Here is a 17,915-nt window from a genome sequence, read left to right as displayed (position 1 = left end):
CTTCCAATATTTGAGGGGCTGCCAAAGAAAAGAGAGAGTCAAGTTATTCTCCAAAGCACCTGAAGGCAGGAGAAGAAACAGCGGGTGGAAACTCATCAAGGAGAGAAGCAACTTAGAACTGAGGAGAAATTTCCTGACACAACAATTAAGCAGTGGAGCAGAAATTGTCTTCGGAAGTGCTTCATCACTGGAGGTTTTCAAGAAGAGATTGGATAACCGTTTGTCTGAAATGGTATAGGGTCCCTTGCTTGAGCAGGGGGTTGGACTAGAAGACCTTCAAGGTCCCTTCCAACTCTGTTATTCTGCTATCTCTTGGATTTCTGACCCTCACCATCTGGAGGAGGAGGGAATTGTCCCAGTGAAAGCTCATTTTTAATATAAGACCTTGGCTGAAGAGAACAGCCAGAGGATGATGGACAGCTTACCTCTCTTCCCCACCCCCCAAAAGGATGTTCAGGAACAGTATAATTCATAAAATGATACTCAGGTTTTTCTGCCTTAGCACAAAATATCTATAGAAGAGGTTTTTGGGACAAAAATGATTTTTTTTTTTGGAGGGTGTGGAATCTCTATCTAAAGATTCTGTTTTGGACCTCTGCTCACAAGAATCCCTTATGCCACCAGGCTTGAAATTTTGGGCTTCTGGAACTACACTGTCTAAGGCCTGACTTAAGCATAGCACACAAAATTGTCTGCTACAATATCTCACCTGTCAACGACTACTACAGCTTCAACCTCAATAATACAGGGGCAAACAATCGATGCAAACTCAAGGTCAACCGCTCCAAGCTCGATTGCAGAAAATACGACTTCGGCCACCGAGTGGTCAACGCCTGGAATGCTCTACCTGACTCCGTTGTTACATCCTGAAACCCCCCACAGCTTCAACCTCAAACTGTCTCCCGTGGATCTCACCCCATTCCTAAGAGGTCCGTAAAGGGGGCGTGCATAAGCGCACCAGCGTGCCTTCCGTCCCTGTCCTACGATCCCCATTTATTTGTACTCACTTCCTGTGTTAATGTCCATGTTTATACATAGCTGTTATCTCATACATGTTTGACAAATGAATGAATGAATGAATGAAAGAAAGAAAGAAAGAAAGAAAGAAAGAAAGGCAGGCAGGCAGGAAGGAAGGAAGGAAGGAAGGAAAGGCAGGAAAGGAAGGAAGGAAGAAACTAAGAAAGAAAGAAGGGAAGAAAGTTCTTAAAATGCAAGCAAACTCTGGAGCTAGAGCAAGGAAATTCTTCTCCACTGATCTCTCCCCCAGAAACCCAAGGAATAATTGGAGTTTTTCATCTCGCCATCTATCAAACCTCAAAAGGCTCACGATGGCCTTTGCCAACTCCTAATTTTTATGGCTTCGTTGCAGGCTGTGCCAAAGCTTTCTTGAATCGCCACCAAGTCACACAGGAGTCCGAATAATAGTTACGGCTGAGACAGATTCCTTATGGTTTAAAAACGATGTGCCATCCATCAAAACCAAGTTAATGGAGCAGCAAAGGCTTTTAAAAGCAGGCAACCGTTATGAATCCGTGTCCCTGGACACATCTCGTTCTTGATACGATTCTCAGATGGTCATTCCAGAAAAGTACAGATCCATCCGCTTTTTCATGTTCCTCCAGCTTTTATCGGCTCGGCTTGAGTTTATTGCCGGCATAAACTACTCACAAAAAGAACTGAGAATGCTTAACTCTCTAGGGTACACTTCTGTTCCAGTCTCCACAGGGATAATATTACTAAGACAGAATGAGGTAGGAGGAGCAGGTGAAATGAGAAACTAATGTGAGCCTTGGTGAAAAGCCAAGCTGTTTTCAGAACAATTTATCGGTGCGGTCACCAAGAATTGAAAATGACTTGGTGGCACATAATTCATCCAAATAAAACAAAAAACAAAAAAACAATCAGAGTCTCCCAAAACTTAGCTAACAAATAGCATCATCCCATTTTTATGGAGGGACCAGCATCAGAAGTGGTACTTAAGTATCATTAATAGCAATAGCACTTAGATTTATACGCTGCTTCATAGTACTTTTACATCTCTCTCTCTAAACGGTTTACAGAGTCAGCCTTTTGCCCCCCAACAATCTGGGTCCTCTTTTTACCCACCTCAGAAGGATGGAAGACAGAGTCAACCTTGAGGCTGATGAGATTTGAACTGCTGGCAGTGGGCAGAGTTTGCCTGCAATATTGCATTCTAAACATTGCACCACAACAGCAGATAGATAAGATAGATAGATAGATAGATAGATAGATAGATAGATAGATAGATAGATAGATAGATAGATAGATGGGTGGGTGGGTGGGTGGGTGGGTGGGTGGGTGGGTGGGTGGGTGGGTGGGTGGAGATAGATAGACAGACAGACAGACAGATCGATAGCAATAGTACTTAGATTTATATACTGCTTCATAGTGCTTTTACATCTCTCTCTAAATGGTTTACAGATTCAGCCTCTTGCCCCACAACAATCTGGGTCCTCATTTGACCCACCTTGGAAGGATGGAAGGCCGAGTCAACCTAGAGCCTGTCAGGATCGACCTGCTCGCTGTGGGCAGAATCAGTCTGAAACACTGCGTTCCAACCACTGGGCCACCACCACTCTGGTGGAACATTGTGGAAACCAGGACAATGGTAGCACAGTGGTTGGAATGCAGTATTTCAGGCTAATTCTGCTGACTGCTAGGGGTTCGATCCTGACCAGCTTAAGGTTGACTCAGCCTTACATCCTTCTGAGGTTGGTAAAATGAGGACCCACATTGTTGAGGGCAATAGGCTGACTCTTAGAGGAGCACTGTGAAGTGGTATATAAGTCTAAATACTATTGCTATTCTATTCTATTCTATTTATTCCTTTCCATTCCATTCCATTCTTCCTATTCCTATTCCTATTTGATTCGATTATTCTATTCTATTCCATTCCATTCCATTATTCCTATTCTATTCTATTCTATTCTTCTATTCTATTATTTTCTATTCCATTCCATTGTTCCTATTCCTATTCTATTCAATTCTTCTATTCTATTCTATTCTATTCTATTCCATTCCATTATTCCTATTCCTATTCCATTCCATTCTATTCTTCTATTCTATTCTATTCCATTGTTCCTATTCCTATTCCATTCCATTCTATTCTTCTATTCTATTCCATTATTCCTATTCCTATTCCTATTCCATTCCATTCTATTCTTCTATTCTATTCTATTCCATTGTTCCTATTCCTATTCTATTCAATTCTATTCTATTCCATTCCATGGTTCCTATTTCTATTCTATTCTTCTATTCTATTCTTCTATTCTATTCCATTCCATTGTTCCTATTCCTATTCTATTCTTCTATAATTCTATTATTCTATTCTATTCTATTCTATTCTATTCTATTCTATTCTATTCTATTCTATTCTATTCTATTATTCCATTCCACTCCACTCCATTCCAGTATTGCCCATTCCTTGGTTGTTAAGCAAATAACTGCAGCTGTTAAGCAAAACATATAGTCGTTAAGCAAATCTGGCTTCCCCCACTGATTTTGCTTGTTGAACATTGGTTGCAAATGTGGCCACACAACCCCGGGATTCAGTGCAACTTCCACAAATACATGTCAGTTGCCAGGTGTGACATGCTGCAACCATGGTGAGAATGAGAAATGGCCACCCGTCCCTTATTCGTGCTGCTGCACCTTCAAACGGTCACTCAACAGACGGCTGCAAACCAAGGACCACCCTGTAGCACATGTGCAGGTGGGATACGCGTGACTTGAAGATGCTTACCTGTTAGGCGAATCGGGATCAAAGCAGGTCTTCGTGACGTCCGTTATATCCGGATTGCAGCAATCCCCACCGTCGAAGTTGTACTTCTCTGAGTTGCAATCCATGTCACAAACGCCGTTCTGCTTCTTCTTGTGGAAGGAAAGTTGGCGCACGTGGCGGCAGTCTCCCCCGTCAAAGCCGGTCAGCGTATGATTGCACTCCAGATCGCAGCTCTCATCCCCAATCTTGCTGATTTCGCAGTTGGCCAGGATGAGGCGGTCGCGGAGGAAGGAATCGTTGATCTCCAGCACCTCTATTTCCCACGAGATGTTGTACGGGCTGAAGGCGTCGTTGAGCTGCCGGTGCTGGAACTCGATCTGTTTCTGGCTGATGGTCGGGTTGCGGTGACGGTCGTCGTAAATGTTCACCACGCGGTAACGGACCACCTTCCTGTGGCGGAAGGTGGGGATCTGGTTGTAGCTGGCGATGACCTCCATGTTGTCGCAAACTGTTTGGCCACAGAGAGGAGGCGCCAGGCTGGTATCCAACAGGTAGCCAGAGTGGAAGGTGAACTCGGTCAGAGGAAGACGTGGGCTGTCTTTCATGGGAGACCAGCGGCTTTTCACATTCACCAACGTCTCCTGAAACACTAGCTGAGGTAGAGGAACATCTACTTCATGAGCCACCAGAGTCATGTCCAGCAGTATCTCCTTCTGGGAACGGACTGTTCTCCAAAGGCTAAAATGTTCAATGTACCCTCGGTAATTTTGGTTCAGGGTGTTGCCGCCCAGCATTAGGATCTTACATTTCAAAGTCAAAGGGCTGAAGATACTCCCTACTTGTTCTCTGCTGGACGCCACCTGGGCCCCATTTACATACATCTTCATCAAACGTCCGTCGTAAGTGATGGCGAGGTGAACCCACTGATTCGGAAGGTAGCTATGGTGATCCGTGATGGTGGTGACTCTCCGGGCACGGTCAGTCTTCAGTGAGAAGAAGTAGCGAGGATCTCTGTTACCTTGGTCACTGACGTTGTTAATTCCCAAAACCCATCCTCGGTCCAGGGTGGTGTAAGAACATTTGTCGTATAATCCTGAGTGTCCCCAACACACACAGAAAAGAAAAAAGGAAAGAAAGGAGAAGAGAGTGAATACAAGGGAGCATCACATCATGATATGATTAATTTGGACCAGAAGTGGTCAATCCTAGATTCAACCAGAGGTGGGTATTCAGCCGGTTCGGACTGGTTCGGGCGAACTGGTAGCTCCAATGATCAGTTGGCCATGCTCACCCGCCCCCACCGTATCCTGTCCTTTATTTCCTGCTTTCTAGCTCATCTCAATCGTGCAACACAGCTGATTCTCCACCTTACTGTTCTACTTACCATTGCTGACTTGGAAAGTGAGCAACTGAGCTTGTAAACACTCCATTTTTCAGCACTTTGCCCATGCAATCCCCCAACCGGTTGTTAAACCGGCCCCACTGGATTCGGACCTTGTTTCTCGGCACTTAACTTGAGCCCATCCATCCCTGCAACACCCAGCAGAAAGTTGTCTCATGCCAGCGTCACGAGAACTCTCATTCATGCCCCTTGAAGTATACGCTTAACGTCAATCCATTCAACCAAATCCTCATTATCAAACGATTCATTCGCGAAATTCTCAGAACCTTCCCAAAACGTGTGGCAGTTCCTGGAATTCTTCCGCACAAATCCGCGCGAGAGAAGGGAGGAATATAAGCTGCTTATCTATGCGCAAGAGGGAGAAGATGTTTCATCTCACGTTACCGAACACTGTACGAAGAAAACTATGAGTAAGGTTTTGAGCATTTCCCAGAAAGGATCCCTGGGAACTGATTTGAGAATCTCTCATACTGATGCAGGGGCTTACAGCTAGTTATATTGCCAGTCGTCATCCAGACGGGTTTAGAAAATCTACTTGCCCAGTGCTCTTTGAGCCCGTACGCCAGGGATGTCAAACTCAATTTCATTGAGGGCTGCATCAGGGTTGTGTTTCATCTGGGGGGGGGGCATGGCCAGGGGGGCGTGGCCAGCTCGATGTCACTTATCGAAGCTCCATTTTCAGCTGCAACAGCCTCCTGCAACCCTCTCCCAGTAAAAATTGAGCCCGGAAGGCATGAACGTGGCCTTTCCAAGCTCTATTTTCACTTGCAGAGTGATGCAGGAGGCCGCCACAGCCTAAAACAGAGCCCAGGCAGGCCACACACATCCTCCGCAAGCTCCGTTTTCACTGGCAGAGGCACCACAGGTCAATCCGTTGCTGTTTCCAGGCCCGCGGGCCTTGAGTTTGACATCCCTGCCATACACCAATACACATCATTTCTACCCTAACACAAAAATCTTAACACATCCCTTATTATGTGGAGAGTGGAGTAAGATGGAAGGAGGTAGCTGAATACCAAGAGTGTGGGAAGTAGAAGAATACTGACAGAATGGGCCCCACTACATATAAACCTCCGAAATAGAAAACAAAGTCTACAACCTTGATTGTTTGTGTGTGTGTGTGTGTGTGTGTAAGAAGGTATTTTTTGTGGCCCGCCAGGTAACCTTAAGGTAAAGGTTTCCTTTACACATATGTGCTAGTCGTTCCCGACTCTAAAGGGCGGTGCTCATCTCTGTTTCAAAGCTGAAGAGCCAGTGCTGTCCGGAGACATCTCCATGGTCATGTGGCTGGCATGACTCAACACCAAAGGCACACGGGACGCTGTTCCCTTCCCACCAAAGGTGGTCCCTATTTTTCTACTTGCATTTTTTATGTGCTTTCGGACCGCTAGGTTGGCAGAAGCTGGGACAAGTAACGGGGGCTCTCTCCGTTACGCGGCACTAGGGATTCGAACTGCCGACCTTTCTGATTGAGAAGCTCAGTGTCTTAGCCACGGAGCCACCGCATCCATTTGTCCTATTTATAACCCCCCACCACTTTATATTTTTAGAGGCCGGTGCAAATATATTAAAAAAGTAGAAGTGCCAGCTTTCTAATAATAGAATTTTGTTTGTGGAGGAAACACTTAGCTGTGGTATTCCATACTTACAGTTGACTTTGCCACAGCCCAGTTAGCCTCATGCACCATTGGAATGCAGCCAAGATACATCTCATTACAATAAATATTTCACAGCAGCTTCCATTCCTTTTCTCTATCCCTTGTCTCTTTCTAAATGGGGCTGCAAATGCCACACACGACCATTGATGGAGTCAATAACTATTATAAAATACTGGACTTCCTGGGAGGAGCTTACTGGTGGAAGCAGCAAAAAATCAGCTGCCTCCGAATTCCTGGCTACGTACCTGATTAGAGGATCTTCCATCTGACGTCTTATCAGGTTTTCTTATCCTTCAGGCAAGAGGGAAAGAAGAAACTGTTTTGCTGGCAAATGCTCTTCGATTTTTGCAGCTTTTGTGCTTGCAAGGAAAGGGGGGCTAGCCCAAGGCAGAACGGCTGTCCGTGCTGGGAACTTCCAACTGCCTTGTGCAGGACAAAGTAGGTCTCTCCCACTCTGCTCTAAGTTTTGTTTGATTTAATCTTATCACGAGCTGAATCCGTTTACTGCGAGGACAATAATTGCTTATCAACATTTTAGCTTCTTCTCTTTTTCTCCTCCGAAAAATTATTTACTCAGAGGCTTTTAAAATGGCGCCGAGCAGGCTGGTTTCTCCGGTAATAACGAACACTTTTTGCTAATTCTCACAAGACTTCAAAAGAATTCAAAACAAAAGAGATAGCTTATCACATGTTTTGGTTTCACAATAGAAGAATTTTACTCCTTCATTAACTTTGCTTATTTGGAAGTTAAATGGTGATGAATCTGTTGAACGGTCTTGTTACAATGTTTACTCACTGAAACTTTTGCCAAGCCTTAAATTTCAAAATAAAAGCCTCTTTACTTAAAGCTGCATATTTAGGCAATAGAGTTTTATTAACTGCAGGCAGACAAATTTTGAAATGGCCTCAAAACCAAATATTAACTTGAAGACGTCACCCTTTACTTCCAGGGGCACATCCTCAGTGCCTGGTACAAAGCTGCAGCCTCCGCTTCCTACGCCCCCTGCTGGGGATGTGTTAACGAAAGAATTTTTTCTGAGTAATCTAAGCGAGGCTTTTAATGCACAGACAATTAAAATGGAAGATAAATTTAGAGATAATAGAGAGGAGAGAAAAGAGGAAATAAAAGAAATGAAAGAAGAAATTAAAAGTGAAATTAAAAGTGAAATAAAAGGACTTAAACAGGAGATGTATGAGAAATTTGAGGCTAAGGTTGATAAAATTAGAGACGACATGCTGAGTCTTGTAACTGTATTAACAGAACATATTTCTGGAGTGGAAGATACTCTAGAGGTTCTTAATGATGCCAATGCTAACTTGACATTGAAAACAGAGGTGGTGGAACAAAAAGTGGAAAATGCTGAAAAAGAAATTATTATGATACAGTACCGACAAATGGAGTTCGCATTAAGAGTAAGGGGGCTGCGTGAGGAGAAACAGGAGAACCTGAAACAGATCCTATCGGAAGCTTTTGACCGCCTGATGGGAAGACCAGGGACCAACCAAGGCTGGCAAATTGACAAAGCTTACCGCGTTAACTCCTGGCTGGCAAAGCAGAAGCAGCTTCCTCGAGACATCGTTATATATTTTACTACAAGAGAGTTCAGAAATATGGTACTGCAAGCGTCTTATAACACTAAGCTTCAAATTGGCGGTCAAGACCTGGCTGTTTTGAAAGAGATACCACCTCAAATGTTAAGAGCCAGAAGAGACTACGCTTTTTTGGTCGAAGAACTCAGAAATCGTCAGATACAGTATAGATGGGATGCACCATTTGGCATCATATTTACATTTGATAAGCAAAGGTACCGCCTCAACTCTGTATGGAAAGCCCGAGATTTTTATTATAATATATTGAAGGCCGGACACCCTGCACCATCTGGACCTAGAGAAAGACCACAAGAAGGACAGGATAGACAGCAAACTACACAACCACCAGACAAGATGGAGCATCTCTCTTCTCTAGAAGTGCAAGGTGCTATGGAACCAAGACCTAGCCGCATGACTACTAGACGTATGGAGAAACAAGCTAAGAGGCAACAGCATCAACAATCATCGGCCATCGATCAAGGAACTACAACAACAAATCTGGAAGCAGTGGGAGGAGCTAGACCTAAGGTTAAACAGGCCGTGCAGGAAGCTCTAAAAATGCTTCAACCAACCAAAGATGACAACTAAGATTTTAACATGGAATGTCAACGGACTGAACTCTCCACAGAAGAGGAAGAAAATATTTCATTATCTTAAACAGTTTAAGAACGATGTAATTTGTTTGCAAGAAACTCATATCAAGTCAACTGATCAAAAATATTTGATCAACTCAAAACTTGGTCAACATTTTGCAGCTTCTGCTATGGAAAAGAAGAATGGTATAGTTGTATACTTAAGAAAAGATATGAAAGCTGAATTAATAGAAGCAGATCCCTTCGGAAGATATATTGCTTTAGACTTAATCTTAGAAGGGAAAAAGACATTACTTTTGGGAATTTATGCTCCCAATCAACAGCAAGATAGATTCTATAGAAATCTTCATGCTAAATTAGTACAGTGGGACTATAGTTCCTGTATACTATTGGGTGACTGGAATGGAGTGATAGATACTAAGAGAGATAAGAAGATTTCCCGCCTAAATACCAAGATGCGAGCAAAGTTACCCAAATCTTTCTTTGACATTATGGATGATTTTGAATTGAGAGATATCTGGCGAGAAAGAAATGCAGAGGAATATGACTTCACTTTCTTCTCGGACAGGCATCAATCCCTTTCAAGGATCGATTTTATTCTAACCACTAATGATTTGCTTTCTAGGGTCAAGAAAACAAAGATTGCAGCTAGAGTCCTTTCGGACCATAACCCAGTTTGGATGGAGTTGGGAAGGGTAGTGCAGGCAAGAAGGTTTTGGAGACTGAATGAAAATTTATTTAGATATGAAAACTATATTAATGATTGTAAAAAATTACTATCTGAATATTTTGTTTTGAATATGAATAAGGGTACATCTATGGAATTTGTATGGGATGCAAGCAAAGCGTATATGAGAGGAGTTTTGATGAATATAAATAAAACACATAGAAATAAGCAAGGGCTAAAACGAACAGAACTGGAAGAGGAAATTAAGAGAAAAGAGCTGGAGTTAACAAGGAAACCAGACGATACAAAGGTTAAGGAAGCTATTAACATATTAAAATCTCAATTTGACATGTTGATCTCTGACCAGGTAGCTACTAATTTATTATATGCAAAACACAATACTTTTTGTAATGCAAACAAACCTGGCAGATGGTTAGCTTATCAGATTAGGAAAAAAAGGAAAACTCGAAATATATCTAAACTGATTTACAGAGGGAAGGAGGTGTTCCAACAGGAAGAGATTCAAAAGGCTTTCTGGGAATTTTTTACAGAACTGTATAAAGGGGATAAAATTAATGGTTTAGACATAGACAAATATTTAGACAAGGAGAAAATACCTTCAGTTAGAGAAGAACACAGGCAAAAATTGAATCAACCAATAACCTCGGGGGAAATCCTGCAGGTAATTAAGCAATTAAAGCCAGGGAAAGCACCAGGTACAGATGGCTTGACAGCGGTTTACTACAAAAACTTACAGTTAGAAATGGTAGAACCTCTTAGAGAATTATTTAATATGATTCAAACGGAAGGTAAAGTCCCTCCATCTTGGAAGACAGCGTTTATATCTTTGATACCCAAAGAAGATCAAGATACTACTCAACCCAAAAATTATAGACCCATTTCATTACTGAATGTAGATTATAAAATTTTTACTAAAATATTAGCAAATAGGTTAATGTTGGTCATTCAACAATTGATACATACGGACCAAACAGGTTTTATACAAGGGAGACAGATGAAAAGTAATGTCAGATTAATTATTAATGCATTAGAATATTTGGGAAAGAACAACCAGATCCCTGCTGCGTTTATATTTTTGGATGCTGAGAAGGCCTTTGATCGAGTTAACTGGCAATTTCTGCTGAAGATATTGCAAAAAATGCAGATAGGAGATAATTTTTTACAGTCAATTAAAGCAATATACCAACAGCAAACAGCACAAATCATAGTCAATGGAAGTTTAACAGACTCTTTTCAAATTGGAAAAGGTACAAGACAGGGTTGTCCTTTGTCCCCATTATTGTTTATTATAACTTTGGAAGTATTGTTGAATAAAATACGGGGCTTGGATGGTTTAAAAGGGATCAAGATTAGGCAGCAAGAATATAGAGTCCGCGCTTTTGCGGATGATTTGGTCATAATATTGGAACAACCGCAGGAATCCAGTATGGTTTTAATGAATACGATTAATCAATATGGTCAAGTGTCTGGCTTTAAAATAAACTTAGGAAAAACCAAAATATTAGCTATAAATATGAATATTAAACAAAAGGAAGAATTAGGAGTGATGCTAGGATGTGAGGTAGTTAAAAAAGTCAAATATCTTGGAGTTAACATTTTAACTTCAAATGGGAAATTATATAAGCATAATTATGAACCACTTTGGCATAGCATACAGACAGAGATGAAAAAATGGGAGAAATTGCACTTATCTTTGCTGGGCAGGATAGCGGCAGTGAAAATGAACATTTTACCAAAATTTTTATTTCTTTTCCAAATGTTACCTATACTTAAAAAAGATGCGAACCTTTTAGAATGGCAGAAGGGTATCAACAAATTTGTGTGGGCAGGAAAGAAGCCGAGGGTAAAGATGAAAATAATGCAAGATGTACGTGAGAGAGGAGGACTGAAACTACCTAATTTAAAACTATATTATGATGCAGTGGCATTATCTGTAATTAGTGATTGGATTCATTTAACCAATGATAGAATATTGAACATTGAGGGACACGATCTGGTATTTGGTTGGCATGCTTACCTGTTATTCAACAAAAAATTGGATAAGAACTTTAAAAGTCATATTTTGAGAAATGCTTTATTGCGGGTTTGGAAGAAATACCAATATAAATTAAATGACAAGATACCCATGTGGGCAATTCCTAGACATGCAATTGAAAATATGAATACAGCACAAAAAACAGGATAGATTTACTTACAGACAGCTTCTTACCTCGGAAAGGGGGGTATTACAATTAAAATCTTTAGAGGTATTAAAAGAGGAGAAGGTAGTTCAAACATGGTTCCAGTATGGGCAATTACAGGCTAGGTGGAAAATAGATCAAAAAATTGGCTTTATTCAAGTTGAGGATAATCTGTTTAAACAAATAAGAGATCAAAGCTTAATGCATATAAAGAGGATATATAATGTATTAATACAGATGGATTCGGAAACAGAATTAGTTAAAGATTGTATGATAAAATGGGCTCAAAATATTGAGGAACCAATAATGTTGGATACATGGGAAAGAATTTGGGTAAGAAATGTGAAATTTACACAAGCTCAAAATCTGAGAGAAAATTTTTACAAGATGTTTTATAGATGGCATTTAGATCCTAAAAAGTTGGCTTCTATGTATCCGAATGTACAGCCTAAATGTTGGAGGTGTGGTTCTCTCGATGCTACATATTATCATATATGGTGGACCTGCCAAAAGGTTAAGGCATTTTGGATAAAAATATGGTGGGTCATGCAAAATGTTTTTAAAAAAAGGATAAAGTTTATTCCTCAGTTATTTTTACTAGGTATATGTACTGATTTTACAGTGGTAGAGACCAATTTGATTCTGCACCTGATAACTGCAGCAAGACTGTTGGTGGCGCAATATTGGAAGAAGGAAGACTTGCCTACAATCCAAGAATGGACATTGAAAGTAACAAACTTAGCTGAAATGGCTAAAATATCGGCATATCTCAAAGATCATTCAAATGAGAGATATAAACGAGACTGGAAAAAATGGATTGACTATATACAAAATAAATACGGGACTAAGAAATTCCAGTTAGCCTATGCTTAAGATCAGAAATGATTTAAACTGTTAAAAGTTAGTTCAGTAAGAAGAAGCTAAGTTCAATCTAGAATGTCATTAATTTCTTTATTTCTTTTTTCTCAATAGATTTTAGACTGTGTTAGTTAAAAATCCATACCGTGTACGGGTTCTGGGAAGTCGGGGGGGGAAGGAGGAGGGGGGATGGGGGGGGTGGAGGGAGGGAGGGGTACACACAACAAAAAAAATTGTATTTCAATGTCTTAATGATTGACAAATGATGACATATTTGTGTTTGTTTTTTTTCAAAGAAAAATAAAAGTTCTCTTAAAAAATTGAAAAAAAAAAAAAAAAAAAAATATTATAAAATACCATTGGTGTTGTCTTCTTAAAGGACAACAGTCAAAATCTTCGTTTGCCCGAATGGCAATGGAATCCTTGTTCGGGATCAAATCAGATTGAAATGAAGGAGACAGTTAAACGAAAAATAAATTGGACAGAATGACAGAGTCGGAAGGGACCTTGGTGGTCTTCTAGCCCAACCCTTGCTCAAGCAGGAGATGCTATACCATTTCAGACAAATGGCTGTCCAATCTCTTCTTAAAATCTATAGTGGCCCACTAGTGGCCCAGCGGAGCTGGCAGCATAGTTGAACAGTGAGGAGGTTGGGGAACAACATGGGCCAGTCCTGGAGTCTGGGGAAGGCTCAGACGAGGGCTCTGCGTCAGAGGAAAAGATGGGGTGGAGGCCGTCTGGCAGTTCTTAGCTGCCTTTGAAGCTAGACAGCAGTGAGGCAGAGGAACAGCTGGAGCCTGTTCCCAGTGTGCGCATGTGCAGAGCTGCCAGAAGAAAAGAACAGCTAAGAAATCAGGGTCGACTTGGGAGTAAAGCCACAGGTGGAAGGTGATTGGCCCCTCCCATAGGTAATAAAAGAGGAGCGAAAGGGGAGGGGTTTTTTGCAAGAAACAATTCGTTCATTCATTTGTTCATGTCAGGAGTGTGAAGATCTGTCCATGAATCTCAGAGACTCTATGTCCAGCCTTTCCTTGCACAGCACCTCGTTTGGAAAATATTTACATGGCAGCTTTCCAAGCTAGATAAGGTCTGTGGTCACAAATACTCCTTTGAAAGACTGTTTGCCAAGCCTTGGCTGAATCTGAATGAGGGGAATTCACATTTGTTTAATAAAAGGGATTGGGAGTAAAGCCACACCTTGGAGGTGATTGGCCCCTCCCATAGGAAACAAAAGAGGAGCTAATAGGGAGGGGGCTTTTGCAGGAAACAATGTGTTCCTTCGGTCGTTTCAGGAGTGTGAATATCTGTCTGTGAATCTCAGAGACTCTGTGCCCAGCCTTTCCTTGCACAGCACCTCGTTTGGAAAATATTTACATGGCAGCTTTCCAAGCTAGATAAGGTCTGTGGTCACAAATACTCCTTTGAAAGACTGTTTGCCAGGCCTTGGCTGAATCTGCATGAGAGGAATTCACCTTCGTTTAATAAAAGGGGTTTTGTCGGGACCAGGACTCTGCCTTATGCTTTTGGGGGAAGCCTAGGTCAGAACGGTTGGAAACATGAGTGGCGTTTACAAAGACGGAGCGGGACAGGGCCCTGTTTTGATCAAACCTTCCAGGAAGAGAGGTCTGGGTGGAGATAGACCACCGGTCATGTTCTTCAGGGGAAAAAAACAAAAAACAAGGAGAGCTAATTTCCCCCTGAGTAACTTCTGGAAGTTGTCATGCCTTTCATGGCTGGGATAATCCAACCCAAGGTGACAGGTCTTAGTTATGAAAGGGGAATTTCGGTCAACAATCAAAGCTGCAGTCAAGAGGCCCATGGATGGGGAGGAAAAGGTTGGAGCTCCCGTCTTTCTCCTTTTTGCATGCTTTAATCACTTCGTATCAAATTTGCCGCAGAACGCTTGAAAGAGCAACAATTCCGCAAGAATCTATCCGGAGCTTTCTTCTGGGCAGCAGAAAATAATTAAGAGAGACAGATTTGGGTTAACTATTTCCATGGTGCATGCGACTGAATCAAGTTGGGGATGACTGACCCAATGCATTGCCAAAAATCAGTGGAGATTTCTTGGGCTGTTGGGTAGATTGAGAAAACAACCCGAAGAGCAGAGAAAACTTTCCTTCGCTGGGCTCGAAAACCTCCTACCTTTTCCTTCCAAGTGGAACTCAAACAATTCAAGAAGCTGTAGCTGTGAAGGGAAAGATGCCCAGCTTTTATTTCTGCCCTTCTGATTGGAAGTGGAGAACCTGTGGGTAGAGGGGAACCCATATTTCCCGGCGGCTTTGATGAATCCCTCCTTAATATTTCCAAAGTGGTTGTTAGAAAGCTTATAAAGCACCACTTATGGGGAATGGTTGCAGCTCAGGGATGAAATGAGGTGCTCTCTGAACTTACAGATGTTTCATTAACCAAACTAGGTAACATCATCAGTGCTAGAAGGGAGTTGGGTTTGGAGGAGGAGGAGGAGGAGGAGGACGACGACGACATGGAAGAGAAGGGAAAATCTAAGAAGATGGAAGAGGGAGGAGGAAAAGAAGAAAGCAGAAGGAAGAATGTAGAAGAAAAGGAGGAAGAGAAGGAGGAAGAGAAGGAGGAGGGGGTCAAGCTATTTTCCAAAGCACCTGAAGGCCAGACAAGAAACAACGGATGAAGAGATTCAATCTTAAAAATAAGGAGGAATTTTCTGACCGTGAGAACAATCAACCCATGGAACAGAAGTTGCCTTCAGAAATTGTGGGAGCTTCATCCCTGGAAGCTTTCAAAAAGAGACTGGACCGCCATCTGTCAGAAATGATGTAGTGGCTCCTGCTTCTGTGGGGTGCGTTGGACTAGATGACCTACAAGATCCCTTCCAGCTCCATTCTGATTGATTGATTCAACTTAGAAATAAGGAGAACATTTTCTGACAGTGAGAACAATCAACCCATGGAACAGAAGTTCCCTTCAGAAGTTGTGGGAGCTTCATCCCTGGAAGCTTTCAAGAAGAGACTGGACTGCCCTCGGTCAGAAATGATGTAGGGTCTCCTGCTTCAGTGGGGTATGTGTGTGGACTAGATGACCTACAAGGTCCCTTCCAACTCTGCTAATCTGTTACTAGATTTGCCTTTCTGGCGGTCTAGCAGAAATAAACTTTCATTCATCTCTCATCCTATTCCATCTTAGCCCACCCTCACGACATCCCCGGCTGCTCTTGGCACAAAGAGGTAAGATGACAGCCAAGATGATGGACGGTCCAGACTATTCAGAGACACGGAGAAAATGAGGAAAACTCTCAGCTCTGTCATGCGTTTCCCCATCTTGTTCTCGCATTGGCAACCTCGTGGCCTCCAAATATTTTAGCCCACAACTCCCACAGTTCCTTGCCAAGAGCCTGTCCTGGCTGGGACGGATGACAAGCCTAGAATGGGCCAGTTTAACTTATTCCTGATTTAGTTGTTGTGAAGAATTATTATTGGCCCTTTCAATCTTAGGAGCTGTTGAAATGTTTATAAACATTTCACAAGCCCAATTGCGGGATCTATGGGCCTATGAGAACCGCTGATCGTTCTTTGTAAATTGTTGGAGAGTTGACTGTCTGATTTAAAAAAAAAAACACGTTTATCAAAACGGGTTAAAAAGGATCCTCCCACTTGCAAGAAAACACGACTGTGCTACTGTTGAACAAAGTTGGAAGGGACCTTGGAGGACTTCTAGTCCATTTCAGACAAATGGTTATCCTATCTCTTTTGACAAATCTCCAGGGTTGGAGCACCCACAACTTCTGGAGGCAAGTTATTCCACTGATTAATTGTCATAACTGTCATTAAATGTCTCTTGAGCTCCAGGTCAGTTCTGTTCTGACCCAGGCTTCCCAAGAGCAGGAAGCAAACTCCTTAATTGACTGTGAATTCCTTTAATTCACATCCAGCAAAGTCTTTCAAGGGAGGATTTATGGTCACAGACCTTATCTGGCTTGGAGAGCTGCCAGGCTGATATCTGCAGAACCTGGTATGGAGTCTCAGAGTGTCATGTACCAATTAAGCGAACTAATGGTCTCCTGCAAACTCCACTCCCCTTTCGCTTCTCTTTTATATCCTCTGGGAGGGGCCATTCATCATCCACCTGTGGCCTTACTCCCAAGTCGACTCCTGTTCTTTAGCCATTCCCTTCATCCGGCAACTCTGCACATGCACATACTGGGAACAGACTCCAGCTGTTCTTCTGCCTCACTGATTTCTGACTCTGAAGGCAGCTGATAACTGGCATACGGCTCTGGCCCCCTCTCTGCCTGTTTACCCCCCTCTTCTCCATGTCAGCCTCTCAAATATTAGAAGACATGATAGCAGTCTTCCAATATCATCTGAATGCCATTGTTACCTGAATTTTAGAGTTCAGTGTGTTGATTCCACAATCAAAGATAATTTAGAAAAGCACATTTTGGCCAGCCATATTAAAGAGAGAGAGTGGGGGGAGGGATATTTACATCCAGAAGATCTATATACATTGAATAAAGAAATAAACCAATCTTGCAGGGGGGAAAGTCACCAAGGAAAAGATGATATTTGGAGCAATGGCCAATTGATTCAAGTAACTGGGAAAATGCAATTTTGAAAAGTCTATGGCTGAAAACTCACATAAGAAAATCAGGAAGGGAAGGGAAGGGAAGGAGGGAGGGAGGGATGGAAGAAAGAAGGAAGGAAGGAAGGAAGGAAGGAAAGAAGGAAGGACGCTAGAAAGGAAGGAAGGAGGAAAAGGTGGGAGGAGAAGATGGGAGGGATGGGAGAAGGAAAGAAGGAAGGAAGGAAAGAAGAAAAGAAGGAAGGAAGGAAGGAAGGAAAGAAGAAAGAAAGAAAGAAAGAAAGAAAGAAAGAAAGAAAAAGAAAGAAAATAAGAAAGAAAGAAAGAAAGAAAGAAAGAAAGAAAGAAAGAAAAGGGCCTATATTCACGGGTTAGGGGTAGAAGCATTTTTTAAAAGAAAGATCCTGCACAAAATTCATTTTCCACATGGGTGGCAGTCAGAAAGAGACCAGATTCCCACCAGAGAGATGCTTCTGTGGATAGGATATATTCCTATAAGCAGAAGGATAAGCTTAAAATCTTGCAGGACTCCTGCTTTTCGGCCAGCAAGAAGATATACGAGGGGCTCCAAATCCCCCAAAACCTGCCTCTTCCCCTTTTTCAACTTGGAGGAGGAGGAGAGGAGGATCTGTTTATGAGCCAGGGGA

The 17,915-nt window shown here is 42.1% G+C and overlaps 1 protein-coding gene across 1 annotated transcript in view; it reads right to left on the bottom strand.

Annotated features, from left to right (window-relative positions):
- The window catches only part of LOC116523354 (pappalysin-1-like), a 29,228-nt gene extending 24,056 nt beyond the window's left edge, over window positions 1–5,172 (bottom strand). Inside the window, exons 1-2 of the mRNA XM_032238452.1 lie at window positions 5,127–5,172; window positions 3,764–4,835 (exon numbers count right to left, since the gene is read on the bottom strand). Coding sequence (XP_032094343.1) covers window positions 3,764–4,835; window positions 5,127–5,172 — 1,118 coding nt within the window. The remainder of the gene's footprint in view (window positions 1–3,763; window positions 4,836–5,126) is intronic.
- Window positions 5,173–17,915: the final 12,743 nt, after the last annotated feature.

This window comes from Thamnophis elegans, unplaced genomic scaffold, assembly GCF_009769535.1.
Source record: "Thamnophis elegans isolate rThaEle1 unplaced genomic scaffold, rThaEle1.pri scaffold_195_arrow_ctg1, whole genome shotgun sequence".
NCBI classification, from domain to species: Eukaryota; Metazoa; Chordata; class Lepidosauria; order Squamata; family Colubridae; genus Thamnophis; species Thamnophis elegans.
This window is presented reverse-complemented; position numbering and strand designations above follow the sequence as displayed.